The sequence below is a fragment of the Saccopteryx leptura genome, chromosome 11 (assembly GCF_036850995.1).
Source record: "Saccopteryx leptura isolate mSacLep1 chromosome 11, mSacLep1_pri_phased_curated, whole genome shotgun sequence".
Taxonomy (NCBI): domain Eukaryota; kingdom Metazoa; phylum Chordata; class Mammalia; order Chiroptera; family Emballonuridae; genus Saccopteryx; species Saccopteryx leptura.
Window position 1 is genome coordinate 44,564,144 of NC_089513.1, and position 14,982 is coordinate 44,579,125.

The 14,982-nt window shown below is 49.3% G+C and overlaps 1 protein-coding gene across 1 annotated transcript in view; it reads left to right on the forward strand.

Annotated features, from left to right (window-relative positions):
• Positions 1-14,982, forward strand: part of LOC136383042 (UDP-N-acetylglucosamine transporter TMEM241-like) — a 140,840-nt gene that overhangs the window by 48,976 nt on the left and 76,882 nt on the right. Inside the window, 4 exon segments of the mRNA XM_066352542.1 lie at positions 6,194-6,216; positions 10,316-10,370; positions 12,416-12,464; positions 13,233-13,278. Coding sequence (XP_066208639.1) covers positions 6,194-6,216; positions 10,316-10,370; positions 12,416-12,464; positions 13,233-13,278 — 173 coding nt within the window.

A 14,982-nucleotide genomic window follows, 5' to 3' on the forward strand; every position in this document is an offset into this window, starting at 1 on the left:
CACTAACTCCGAGGTGTCTGCCCTGACACTAACTCCCTGCCCTGACACTAACTCCCGAGGTGACTGCCCTGACACTGACTCCCGAGGTGACCGCCCTGACACTGACTCCCGAGGTGACTGCCCTGACACTGACTCCCGAGGTGACCGCCCTGACACTGACTCCTGAGGTGACTGCCCTGACACTGACTCCCGAGGTGACCGCCCTGACACTGACTCCCGAGGTGACTGCCCTGACACTGACTCCCGAGGTGTCTGCCCTGACACTGACTCCCGAGGTGACCGCCCTGACACTGACTCCCGAGGTGACTGCCCTGACACTGACTCCCGAGGTGACCGCCCTGACACTGACTCCCGAGGTGTCTGCCCTGACACTGACTCCCGAGGTGACCGCCCTGACACTGACTCCCGAGGTGACTGCCCTGACACTGACTCCCGAGGTGACTGCCCTGACAGGAACTCCCGAGGTGACTGTCTTGACACTGACTCCCGAGGTGTCTGTCCTGACACTGACTCCCGAGGTGACTGCCCTGACAGGAACTCCCGAGGTGACTGTCTTGACACTGACTCCCGAGGTGACTGTCTTGACACTGACTCCCGAGGTGACTGCCCTGACACTGACTCCCGAGGTGACTGCCCTGACACTGACTCCCGAGGTGTCTGCCCTGACACTGACTCCCGAGGTGTCTGCCCTGACACTGACTCCCGAGGTGTCTGCCCTGACACTGACTCCCGAGGTGACCGCCCTGACACTGACTCCCGAGGTGACCGTCCTGACACTGACTCCCGAGGTGTCTGCCCTGACACTGACTCCCGAGGTGACTGCCCTGACACTGACTCCCGAGGTGACTGTCCTGACACTGACTCCCTGCCCTGACACTGACTCCCGAGGTGTCTGCCCTGACACTGACTCCCGAGGTGTCTGCCCTGACACTGACTCCCGAGGTGTCTGCCCTGACACTAACTCCCGAGGTGTCTGCCCTGACACTGACTCCCGAGGTGTCTGCCCTGACACTGACTCCCGAGGTGTCTGCCCTGACACTGACTCCCGAGGTGTCTGCCCTGACACTGACTCCCGAGGTGTCTGCCCTGACACTGACTCCCGGGGTGTCTGCCCTGACACTGACTCCCGAGGTGACTGCCCTGACACTGACTCCCGAGGTGACCGCCCTGACACTGACTCCCGAGGTGACCGCCCTGACACTGACTCCTGAGGTGACTGTCCTGACACTGACTCCCGAGGTGACTGCCCTGACACTGACTCCCGAGGTGACTGCCCTGACACTGACTCCCGAGGTGTCCGCCCTGACACTGACTCCCGGGGTGACTGCCCTGACAGGAACTCCCGAGGTGACTGTCTTGACACTGACTCCCGAGGTGACTGCCCTGACACTGACTCCCGAGGTGTCTGCCCTGACACTGACTCCCGAGGTGACTGTCCTGACACTGACTCCCGAGGTGACTGCCCTGACACTGACTCCCGAGGTGACTGCCCTGACAGGAACTCCCGAGGTGACTGTCTTGACACTGACTCCCGGGGTGACTGCTCTGACACTGACTCCCGAGGTGACTGCCCTGACACTGACTCCCGAGGTGTCTGCCCTGACACTGACTCCCGAGGTGTCTGCCCTGACACTGACTCCCGAGGTGACCGCCCTGACACTGACTCCCGAGGTGACCGTCCTGACACTGACTCCCGAGGTGTCTGCCCTGACACTGACTCCCGAGGTGACTGCCCTGACACTGACTCCCGAGGTGACTGTCCTGACACTGACTCCCTGCCCTGACACTGACTCCCGAGGTGTCTGCCCTGACACTGACTCCCGAGGTGTCTGCCCTGACACTGACTCCCGAGGTGTCTGCCCTGACACTAACTCCCGAGGTGTCTGCCCTGACACTGACTCCCGAGGTGTCTGCCCTGACACTGACTCCCGAGGTGTCTGCCCTGACACTAACTCCCGAGGTGTCTGCCCTGACACTGACTCCCGAGGTGTCTGCCCTGACACTGACTCCCGAGGTGTCTGCCCTGACACTGACTCCCGGGGTGTCTGCCCTGACACTGACTCCCGAGGTGACTGCCCTGACACTGACTCCCGAGGTGACCGCCCTGACACTGACTCCCGAGGTGACCGCCCTGACACTGACTCCTGAGGTGACTGTCCTGACACTGACTCCCGAGGTGACTGCCCTGACACTGACTCCCGAGGTGACTGCCCTGACACTGACTCCCGAGGTGTCCGCCCTGACACTGACTCCCGGGGTGACTGCCCTGACAGGAACTCCCGAGGTGACTGTCTTGACACTGACTCCCGAGGTGACTGCCCTGACACTGACTCCCGAGGTGTCTGCCCTGACACTGACTCCCGAGGTGACTGTCCTGACACTGACTCCCGAGGTGACTGCCCTGACACTGACTCCCGAGGTGACTGCCCTGACAGGAACTCCCGAGGTGACTGTCTTGACACTGACTCCCGGGGTGACTGCTCTGACACTGACTCCCGAGGTGTCTGCCCTGACACTGACTCCCGAGGTGTCTGCCCTGACACTGACTCCCGAGGTGACTGTCCTGACACTGACTCCCGAGGTGTCTGCCCTGACACTGACTCCCGAGGTGTCTGCCCTGACACTGACTCCCGAGGTGACTGCCCTGACACTGACTCCCGAGGTGTCTGCCCTGACACTGACTCCCGAGGTGACTGCCCTGACAGGAACTCCCGAGGTGACTGTCTTGACACTGACTCCCGAGGTGACTGTCTTGACACTGACTCCCGAGGTGACTGCCCTGACACTGACTCCCGAGGTGACTGCCCTGACACTGACTCCCGAGGTGACCGCCCTGACACTGACTCCCGAGGTGACTGCCCTGACACTGACTCCCGAGGTGTCTGCCCTGACACTGACTCCCGAGGTGTCTGCCCTGACACTGACTCCCGAGGTGACTGTCCTGACACTGACTCCCGAGGTGTCTGCCCTGACACTGACTCCCGAGGTGACCGCCCTGACACTGACTCCCGAGGTGACTGTCCTGACACTGACTCCTGAGGTGACTGCCCTGACACTAACTCCCGAGGTGTCTGCCCTGACACTGACTCCCGAGGTGACTGTCCTGATACTAACTCCCGAGGTGACTGCCCTGACACTAACTCCCTGCCCTGACACTGACTCCCGAGGTGACTGTCTTGACACTGACTCCCGAGGTGACTGCCCTGACACTAACTCCGAGGTGTCTGCCCTGACACTAACTCCCTGCCCTGACACTAACTCCCGAGGTGACTGCCCTGACACTGACTCCCGAGGTGACCGCCCTGACACTGACTCCCGAGGTGACCGTCCTGACACTGACTCCCGAGGTGTCTGCCCTGACACTAACTCCGAGGTGTCTGCCCTGACACTAACTCCCTGCCCTGACACTAACTCCCGAGGTGACTGTCCTGACACTGACTCCCGAGGTGTCTGCCCTGACACTGACTCCTGAGGTGACTGCCCTGACACTAACTCCCGAGGTGTCTGCCCTGACACTGACTCCCGAGGTGACTGTCCTGATACTAACTCCCGAGGTGACTGCCCTGACACTAACTCCCTGCCCTGACACTGACTCCCGAGGTGACTGTCCTGACACTGACTCCCGAGGTGACTGCCCTGACACTGACTCCCGAGGTGACTGCCCTGACACTAACTCCCTGCCCTGACACTGACTCCCGAGGTGACTGTCCTGACACTGACTCCCGAGGTGTCTGTCCTGACACTGACTCCCGGGGTGACTGTCCTGACACTGACTCCCGGGGTGTCTGTCCTGACACTGACTCCCGAGGTGTCTGTCCTGACACTGACTCCCGGGGTGACTGTCCTGACACTGACTCCCGAGGTGTTTCTGAAACCCTGAGTTTCTGGATGGAGTCTGGCAATGAACTCTTTGCTCGTTTTGCTCTCCATGTCTCAGGTCTGAGCTCCTGTAGTCTGAGGGGTTTACAATAAGAAAGGATACTCTCCTCTGGAATGGGTGAACTCTTGCAGGCACCAGACTGGTTCGCTGCCCTTAAACAGAAGCCCTGCATAGTTACCGGGTGCACATGTTACTCCTGGGAGAGTGGGGGCATCCCTTTTGTCCCCCTCCCTCTGTTCCTACACTTCCACCCATTTGTGGAGATGTAGGTTTTATTTAGCTCGAAACCTTTCAGTGACACATTTTTCTCATAATAGGGACAATTATCCAGGTGTTCAGAGCCAGGTCACCTTTGTGTGGGTTATCCTTTCCTTCCTGAAGGGATAGGTGTCCCCACCAGGGGGCAGTGGAGCCACAGTTGGCATGTCCTCTGTACTCTGTGGAGGAGGGTCCACAAAGGTAAGAGAGTAAAGGGTCTAAAGATGCAGGCTACTGCTTTGTACGTAAACAGAATCTGTTTGTTAATCTGTTAGTAATGCGTGAACACTTAAGACCTCCTTCACAGCAGACCACGTGTTTCTCTGGTCAGCACTTCCCTTTTAAACAATGTGGTCATGCTTCACATTTCATCTGAACTGGAGTCAGAAACTGTCGTTTGTCCTCAACTAGCAAAATCACCCTTCTGAAATGTTCAGAATTAATCTGTTATTCTCCTTGACCATTTCCCCTACTGAATACAGAACCATCTATGCTTCTCCCTGCCAGAATTTTCTTCCTGAGGGCAATGACTAATTCCCTTAAACTGTCTTACGAAAAGGAGGTGGTCAAGGTGGAGTCTGCGTTAGAATGTCTTCATTTCAGGGAGTTTAAGTGCCAGGTTGAGATTTTCCCAATCTGCTCTTTCCCTTCTCTGTAGGGGTGGAGTCAAAAGTCCCTTCCTTCTTACTGTTTCTTAATTTACACATCATACCAGAGAATTTATAGCACCGCTGAGAGTCAGAGCTGGATTAATGAAAGGAAAATTTAAAGAGACAGACTGAAGTAGATGTTGAACACAAGCTTAATTTCTTCCCTGGCACAGGTTACATCAACTTCTCTCTTTCTCCCTTTCGTGGTGTGTAAAGTAGGGCGAGGCTTGGCCCCGGTGTCGTTTTGGTTGTTCACAAGTAAACCTAATTCAGATGAGAGGGTGGCACAGCTGCATCCAGGGTGCTTTGCCGAGGTGACTTGATGCCGCACCTCTGAGTCATTCTTCATTTGGTCCAAGTGTGGTAAGGTACCAAAGAATTGCAAAAATTAATATTTTAGGAGGAAAAGTCAGGTTTCTTGTCCTCTCCTTTCTATAGAAAATGAGGACAGAGAAATGTGAAAATTTCCTGACTTGCAGAGACATACTGGGTAGGAAATCCCCTTTTACTAGGAAGCTTAAAGGGCATTTTATAATTTGGGCTAAGCATACAGGGAGATTTTGTAAATATGATTTCTATACTTGTGTGTGATTTAAACCAGCTCAGGATGGACGACAGCATTGCGTTGTAAATAGAGAGATTTTGTTCTGGGTTTTGAGTGGAAGTGGAGAGGGAACTTGGATCCCCTCCCTCCCCCCCCCCCCACCTGTGAGGAAGAGGATAAACACCTAGCCAGGTGCGGGGGAGGGGAAGAAAGATTAAGGTGCCCCTTTCCCTTTCCCTTTCCCTTTCTTTCTTTCTTTCTTTAATGGTCCATTCACAAACGCTTACCCCCTGACACCATGTAGACTCCCCTCCCACCCTGAAGGCGTATAGTTAATGTATACACCTCTAGGCAAAGGGATGGCAGATGAACACTGAAAGACTTGGGAATGTCTTTTCATATATAAAACAACATTTTTTGCTATTGTGTTACCTTATATGTTTTAATATATAGAAATATTTTTTATAAATCCTATAGACGAATGTTATAAGCTTGGTAATGATTGTGTCATCTTCCCCTCCTCCTCCTTTTCCCACCAACCTGTGTGTGATCAAAGGTACATAACCTGCCTCAGGGCTATATGCTGAATGGCACGATTTGGGTCAGCTATGCCCCGTGTTAGTCATATGCAGCTGGCATATTAATAAATCTCCTCCTTTAATAAAACTCCTTAAAAATTCATTTGGACTTGGTGTCTCTACGTAAACCCTGTGGAACGTTACTTTACAACACAAGCAGGAGAAGCATCCACAAACACTCAAGCGCAGCAAGCTCTTAAGCCCCCCATAAACTTGATCTAAGTATTTTCTTTTAAGGAAAAGTTTGTAAAGACTAATTACAAATCTCTTTATTTTCATGCAGAAAACTTCTCCTGCAAAGCTCTGTAGATAAGTTTAAAAAAAAATGCTCACAACCTTTAAAATACAAGATTTAACCTGATTTTTAACTGTAATGATAAACTGTTTGTTGAAGATTCATACTTGAGAATTGACAGGGAGATTTATATGAACACTCATATATTCCAATTTTGTGTCTTATTCTAAAATTGACTCTCTCTCTTTTTCTGAAATATTTTATTCTTAAGGCAAAAACAACTCGTGCTAGATTTCAGTCATTGATGCCCAAAACTTTCCTAAGAGTTGTGCAATACTGATGGAGAATGAAAATGGAAAACATGGAAATGACTTAAAATTATAAAAATGATGTTTGCAGTTTATTGGGTTTTTAAGAATTCCTGTGGTAGAAAAAGCATTGGCCTGTGAGTGCAGGGATCAGGGTTGTGACCCTGGGCCACAGCACAGTGATGGTGGGCAGGAGCCAACACCCTCTGTGCCTCAGTTTCCTCGCTAGACTCTCAGGCAGCTCCCTGTGCCCAGGGGTGCTGATTTCAATCTGGACACCTTCCCTGACTGCTTCCTGCCTCCTGTGCAGGAGCTGCGAGCTTTGTCCTGTAGATACAACACCAACAGCGGTGCTTTGATACATGGATTTAGGACTTTTTGTTTTAAATATTTCTGGGCTTTCATCCAGTCTCTTTCTTTGACTTTATTACAGGCTGCTACTTGGCAAAAAAAAAGAAACATCAGGACTTACCCTCTTCTTTAAAAGATTAACAGGTGTTAAAGGAAGGCATTAAAGCCCCTAATACCTGATATATTCAGGTATTGCTCAAAGCCAAGGTTGGTGGAAACCAGGGGCTGTCTCACACCTGGCTGTCCCCATCTCCCCTCAACCCCAAGGGTTTATCTGTTTGAGGGGGTCTCTAATGCTCATTGCCTGTGGATGAGGCAGTGTCCTATTCTACAAAGCCTCTACTGCAGGAAGACACCAAACCCATTAGGATTCTCCTCTTCTTCCCCCTAAAACCTTCCTGCTCCTGTGCAGTCCCAGAAAACCTCTGACAACTTCCTTCCATGCATCCCACCCTTTGTCTCTGAGCCCTTTGGCAACCTGGTGCCTTGGAGTCTTCCATTTGTTTGTAGTGTGTGTGGGTGTGTGGGTATGTGTGTGTGTGTGAGCGCGCACGTGCACCTTGAAAGTTGGTAGGCTGGAAAGGAGAACCTTCCTGTCCCTCAGGACGTCCCATGTTGTCCTGACCTTCCCAAGGTCGTGAAGTCCCCATTCTGATGACTCTCCCATACCAGTCCTCCTGCCTCGGGCCCAGCCAGCCATGCTAGTCTGTTGGGTATACAACTACACATGATGACAACAGAGGGGACTGTTGGAGTGTGGGGCTGTGGAAAGAATTGATTAACATCACTACTGTCAGTGTCCTGGGGTTATAACTATCATGTTGTTGTGGATGACATATATATGTACATACAAAATATAGACTTGTATATGTATGTAGAATATATTGGTATGAGATGTCATATGACAAAGTCCCCTAAAAGGAACAAAGCTGTATTCTCTGCTTCTGATCCTTTGCTGTTTGCTGGCTAATGGAATGCTCAGTCCTGAATGGCCCCACACCGCACTGTAGAATGGGAAGTAGGGGAGATAATATGTGACAATTTGGGCTTTGTGTTTTCTGGTGCCTTCTCTTATGTGGAGAGAATGGGGAAAGTGAGAGGGCAAGATCTTTTGCTGTAGAAAACCTAGAAGAGGTGTACTGAAAACCAATGATCGCTCCAAAAGGTAGCTCTAAATTGCCTTTCCAATGAACGAGGGCAGCTTTCTGAAAATATCTGTGATTAGCAGTGTTACTTTTTTTGTACAAAAATTTTAAAAATTTTATTATGACAATTTTTAAACATATATAAAAGTAGATAGAATAGGCCCTGGCTGGTTGCCTCAGTGGCAGAGCATTGGCCCAGAGTGTGAAAATATGGTGTTCGATTCCCTGTCAGGGCACACAGGAGAGCAACCATCGCTTCTCCACCCTTCCCCCCTCTGTCTCTTACTCCCTCTCTCTCCCTCTCTTGCAGCAATGGTTCGAATGGTTCGAGCATGTTGGTCCTAGTGTTGAGGATGGCTCCATGGCCTCACCTTAGGCACTGAAATAGCTCAGTTGCTGAGCAACAGAGCAGCGGCCCCAGATGGGCAGAGTATTGCCTGGTTGGGGGCTTGCTGGGTGGATCCTGGTCAGGGTGCATGATGGAGTCTATCCCTCTGCCTCCCCGCCTTTCACTTAATAATAATAAAAAAGTGGACAGAATAGTACAGTGATGCCCTGTATGCCCATCACCAGCTTCAGCAGTTCTCAGCTATGCTCCGCCCAGGGCCTCCTCACTTCAGCAAATCGTAGGCCCCATAGCATTTCATCTGTCAATATCTTAGTATGTATAAGAGATTTTCCTAATAAAACCTTTTATTGGGGAAAAAGTTTAAACCTGCAGAAAAGTTGCAAGAGGCACTTACATATACCTTTTACTTAGATTCACCCATCAATAATATTTTTTTGCATTTGCTTTCTCTGTCTTCATATACAGATATATATATATATCACAGAGAATATATATAATATATAATCATTTTTATTTTAATTTCTGTCTGAACCATTTGAGAATAAGTTGCAGAGATCATGACCCTACCCCTAAATATTTTAAAGGGTATCTCCTAAAAATAACAATTTCTTGTATAAACAGTGCAGTTATCAAATTTAGAAAATAAGTATTGTCGACCTGGAAATACTGAGGTCGCCGGTCGAAACCCTGGACTTGCCTGGACAAGGCACATATGGGAGTTGATGCTTCCAGCTCATCCCCCCTTCTCTCTCTCTGTCTCTCCTCTCTCTCTCTCTCTCTCTCTCTCTCTTTCTCTCTCTCTCCCTCTCCTCTCTAAAAATGAGTAAATTAAAAAAAGAAAATAAGTATTATCTGGTGTTGAGTCCATGTTCAAATTTGGCCAGTTGTCCCAATGTGATCTTTTCTAGTAATCTCTTCCCCCAAAGATGTGTCTCTTGCTCGTTCTTTCATCTGGAACAGCTCCTCTGCCTTTCATTATCTTTCATTGCCTTGGCATTTTGAAGAGCATAAGCTCACTTCTTTGGGGACTGTCCCTGAAATTTGAATTTGTCTCAGTGTTTCCTCATGATTAAGCTCAGGTTTTGCATATTTGGGAGGGATGTCACATGAGTGACATTATGTCAGATCAGGAGACACATGATATAAATCTGTCCGATTTTTGGAGGCATTGAGTTTGATCATTTGGTTAAAGTGATGCATGGAAGAGTCTAAAATGCTTTCCATGATGTTTCTTTCTTTTTTGTAAGTGGCATAATTGTAGTCTGAATTCCCAATTTTCCACTAGTATATTTTTGGGGATCCGTAGTTTTAAGAAGTCTCTTTTTTATTATGTATTGCACAGGCACACTGATTTTCTCGAGTGAGCCAGCTTGGGTTTTGCAAATGTCCTGCAAGTGCTTGTCCCTGGGAAAGTGGCTGGGTGTTCATCCAGGGAGCACACAGTTGAAAACTGCTTAAGTAGTGAGGCTCTCAGAGGGTGAACAGGGGACCTGGGCTCGGTCTCGTGGGGTCTTTGCCTCACCTATGCTCCAGTTGATGTATTTCAGCCTCTATGCTACCTGGGAAATTCCTTGATGTTGAAAAGTGAAGCTGGTCCTGGCCAGTTGGCTCAGTGGTAGTGTGTCGGCCCAGTGTGTGGATATCCGAGGTTTGATTCCTGGTCAGGGCACACAGGAGAAGCGCCCATCTGCTTCTCCACCCCTCCCCCTCTCGCTTCTCTCTCTCTCTCTCTCTCTCTCTCTCTTCCCCTCCCACAGCCATGGCTAGATTAGAGTGAATTGCTCCTGGGCACTGAGAATGGCTCCATGGACTCGCCTCAGCTGCTAAGAAAGCTCAGTTGCTGAGCAATGGAGCAGCGGCTCCAGATGGGCATAGTATCGCCCTGTAGGGGCTTGCGGGGTGGATCCCACTCAGAGCGCTAGCAGAAGTCTGTCTCTGCCTCCCTGCCTCTCACTTAATTAAAAAAAAAATAGAACAAAAAAGAAAAGTGAAGCTACTTGTTTTATTCCCCTGTCCACAGTGCCTTCTTCCTCCTTGCCGCTGCAGGATGCCTCCCCTTCAATGACTCCCAGGTAAGTTCAGGTAAACACATTTTGCCTTCCGAGTATCTTTTACTATCAGAAGCTTGTGTCTATGAGCAGAATTTCCTAGTCCTTTCTTTTAGAATCAGAATAACCTGGCCTATGCAAAGGCATTAACACTTTCAGACTGGGGACCTTTTGGACACGCCAGTGCTTTTCCTCTGGCCCTTACCTTCTCCCCGAGGCTGGGAAGTGGGGTCTGCAGAGTTCTGGTCTCCAGGTGCTGTGGTGAGTGCCGTCTGCCCTCTGCGTGTTCTTGAAGAACCTGAGAGCCAGTACGCAGTGCCCCAGCCTCATGCATTGAATCACAGTTGGATTTTTCTTCTTGTCCAAGGTCCTCATCTGCAGAGTGATTTTCACTTGCTTATCTGTTTTTCTTTATTAGGCACTGAGGACCCACCCTCACTCCCAGTAGTCATTCCATTGCCTGGTCTTTTTTCGTTCTTTTCTCCCCCAGCACTTATTAAGTCTCCATTAAGTGTCAGGCACTGAGCCAGGCTCTGGGGGCATAAAGAAGAATTGTCCTCATCCAGACAGAAATCAGAGTCTAGTTAGAGCAAAGGGGAGGAGGACAGATGATGAACAGACAATTATAGCACAGGGAGGAGGCCAGGGCTCTGTCCCAGGAGGGACGGGACGCTGTGAGGCACCTAGGAAGACGGGGCGACTTGGGAGATAGAAAAGCTAACAATTACGGGGAGCCTGCTGTGTGTCCAGCGCCGTTCCAGTGCTTCATGTACCTAATTTAAAATCTCACAGCAATTCCACAAGGGATTATTATTACCTCGATTTCATAGCTAAAGAATAATGCAGGCTGAAAGGTTACCAACTAATGACTAAGTGGGATTTTAGAGTTTAACCCAGATCTTTCTGATGCTAGAGCCAGGTCCTGCTTGCTGCACCTAAATCTGGAAGGATGAGAAAGAATAAGCCAGGAAAAGAAAGCAGGTACAGGCAGAGTTCTGGAGGTGTTCTGAGTATGCCAGGGTTCAGCTTTATTGAGCACCTACTATGTATGTATGTATGTATGTGCTTCTATGCTAACTCTTGGCTTCCTGGAATTTACAGTCCAGTGGGGTTGAAACAGAGACAGGTAATAAGTGAAACAGTGTGGAATGAGATAAACTCCTGTGGAGACGAGGAAGGGAAGGTGACTAGGGGCTGAGCTGGTGAGGGAAGCGTTCGTGCTTGGGCAAGTGCAAGTTCTCTTTCTCTGGAGAGGGGGCAGTAGATGGCCCTGGTTGGGTTGACAAGGTCTTGTCATAGAGACCCTTGAGTGTCATGAGTTTGGATTTTATCCCGAAGTCACTGGAGGACTGTTGAATGATTTTAAGCAATAGGTGACATCCTCAGATCAGCCTTTTATAGACTGAGAGTGGGGACAAGACGAGGACTGGGGAGAGGGGTGCTGGGAGCAGGGAGCACGTTAGGAAGATGTCATAGACACCTGGATGAGAAGTGAGAGGAGGGACTGGCTCAAGGCTCCAAAGTCCCGTCCTGGCTCCCTTGCTTGGCCCTGAGCATCGACACTTAGCGTTTCTCATTGTCACGCTGGTTTGTTTGTTGGTACCTATAGCCATGTTTTTTTGGTTTATTATTATTATTATTAATTTTAATGGGGTGAGATTGATAAATCAGGGTACATATGTTCAGAGGAAACATCTCCAGGTTATTTTGACATTTGATTATGTTGTATACCCATCACCCAAAGTCAAATTGTCTTCCGTCACCTTCTATCTGGTTTTCTTTGTGCCCCTCCCCCACCCCCTCTCTTCCCCACTCCTCTCAGTAACCACCACCCTCTTGTCCATGTCTCTGAGTCTCATCTTTATGTCCCACCTATGTATGGAATCATATAGTTCTTAATTTTTTCTGATTTACTTATTTCATTCAGTATAATGTTACCAAGGTCCATCCATGTTGTTGTAAATGATCCGATGTCATCATTTCTTATGGCTGAGTAGTATTCCATAGTATATATGTACCAAAGCTTTTTAATCCACTTATAGCCATGTTTTTAATGTCCTGTGTTACAGTTTGATTCAGATGGATATTTCTGGGCTGTAATTCACTTAACCTGCGTGGGTAAGTTTTAAAAGCATGCTTAATTAAATAATTAAGGCTTATTAATTAGACCTTATTGTACATTCACTTTTTAGTGACTTTGGACAATAAGAAGATTAAATACAGGTGTTGAGGTTAAAATTAAATGGACGTTCTCTGACTTTATTTTCCTGTTTTGGAGTTTTCCTCAACTGTTCCGTTTCCAATGTAGTCTCCTCTTTTTCGTGGGAAACACTAATGCTCTCCACACCAGCTCCCGTTCTGCAAGCTCACGTCCACCTGTGGGATGCTGGTTGGTTTTCTCTGAAGATGGTGGGAAGAGATCCAGAAGTTTGTGCCAAAGACATTCTCGTCAGTATACAAAACTAAAATAACTAGGTGTTTTAAATAAAAGGACCACCTGACTGTATTTCAAACCCTGTGTTTAGTGTTTCCTGTCCTTAGGCCCAGGGGGAAGAGCAATGCCCCGACTTCGTTAAACACTGTTCAGAAATCCAGTGCGTTTCTCCTGCACACGAAGCAAAAGCAACCAGCAGCTTCCTGTTAATCCTTCAGTTGGTCAAGAGCCTTCCCCGCCCAGCACTGTCCATACTGACCACATTATCACCGGGATTACGCAGTTAGCATCCTGGAAACTCTCCCAGTGTTGTCGGTTGTCCCCCGTGGGCACGGGGGACCCTCCTAGGGAAGAGAGGCTCTTGTCCATGTGGATTCGGTGCTTGCCGGGAAGTGTGGGCACCCGCTCACACACAGGGCCCGTCCCAGTGACACGTGTTGCTTTATTTTCAGGGGTGTATAAGATACTACAGAAGTCCCAGAGACCCAGTGCATTAAGGTAAACTTTTAAAGTTCAGTGAGTGGTTGTTTGGTTAAGGAAAAGGGTGAGACCCGTGGTGCTGGGAGCTGCTCCTGCTCGGACAGAGACTCTGCAGGTCTGGGTTGCAGTGGGACAGTGGGCTCGACCCCCGAGGCCCTTTCTCTTGTGTTTGAGCCATTGCAGTCCAGGTCCCCCAGGACCCGAAACACGCCAACCGTCAGCAAGGACGTATGAGGAACAGGGAAGTCTCTGTGCTCTTCCTTCAGGGGCAGTCGTTCAGATGACGTTTTCACTAAAATTATGTGAACAGCTGCTTTGGACCCCGTTTCCTCCTCCAGCTCGGGGCACAAGTCTCTTCTCCTGGTTTCCCCAGGCCCTTCTACCTGGCTTGGTTCAGACCCAGCAGAGTCCCCTGTCAGTAGCTCTGTGCTCGGGTAAAATGAGGCCTTTGTTGTGGGCAGTCAATGGACCAGCCTCGGCGAATGTTAATGAAGGAGAGATTCCAGCCTGGGTTGGGCTGGAGCAAGGCAGTCAGAGCCCCAGCCCAGCCGTCTGGAGCAGTGCAGTCAGAGCCCCAGCCCAGCCGTCTGGAGCAGTGCAGTCAGAGCCCCAGCCCAGCCGTCTGGAGCAGTGCAGTCAGAGCCCCAGCCCGGCCGTCTGGAGCAGTGCAGTCAGAGCCCCAGCCCAGCCGGCTGGCTTCGGGCCCTCCGAGCCGCCCTGGAGGCTGAGGAGGCCAGGTCTGCAGGGATGACTCCTGTCACTTCGGGTCTCCAGAGCACCTTTTGTTCTTTTAATAAAGTATTTCTGGGGCAAAAAAAAAAAAAAAAAAAAAGTAGAGTTTCCAGATAAAATACAAAATACCCAATTAAATCTGAATTTTAGACGAGTAGTGAAAAATTTCTTCTTCTTCTTTTTTTTTTTTTTTCCTGTGGGAGAGACAGAGAGAGTCAGAGAGAGGGACAGATAGGGACAGACAGGAAGGGAGAGAGATGAGATGCATCAATTCTTCGTTGCGGTTTCTTAGTTGTCCATTGATTGCTTTCTCATATGTGCCTTGACCGAGGGCCTTCAGCAGACTGAGTAACCCCTTGCTCGAGCCAGCAACCTTGGGCTCAAGCTGGTGAGCTTTTGCTCAAACCAGATGAGCTCATGCTCATGCTGGCAACCTTGGGGTCTCGAACCTGGGTCCTCCACATCCCAATCCGATGCTCTATCCACTGCGCCACCGCCTTGTCAGGCAATATAATTTTTTTTTTAGTGTAAGTATGTATCATATAATATTTGGAGCATACTTATACTAAAACATTACTCTTTATTTGAAATTCTGATTTATTTGGGTGTCCTGTATTTTTATTTGTCAAATCTAGTAGCCGTAGAAGCTAGTCCATTGGTCTCAGATAGTTGACACTCCTTTAAAGTGACAAATGGACACAGAAGAAATAATCAGCTGTACGTGAAGATGTGTGTGACCATACTAAGCTAGGAAGTACTGTTTTATTTCACTTAATTAATTATTTTAAAGTATATTTTTATTGGGGGGAGTCACTAGTTAACGTAATTATACAGATTTCGGGTGCCCAGCTCTACAACACGTCTCTGTGCCCTGCACTGTGCATTCATCTCCCCAGGAAGTGTTACTTTACAAAGGTGCCAGGAACCAGCTTTGAGTATGAAGTGCTCTTCCATACTGTTTATTGGTAATTTATAAATGTAGTAACTTAT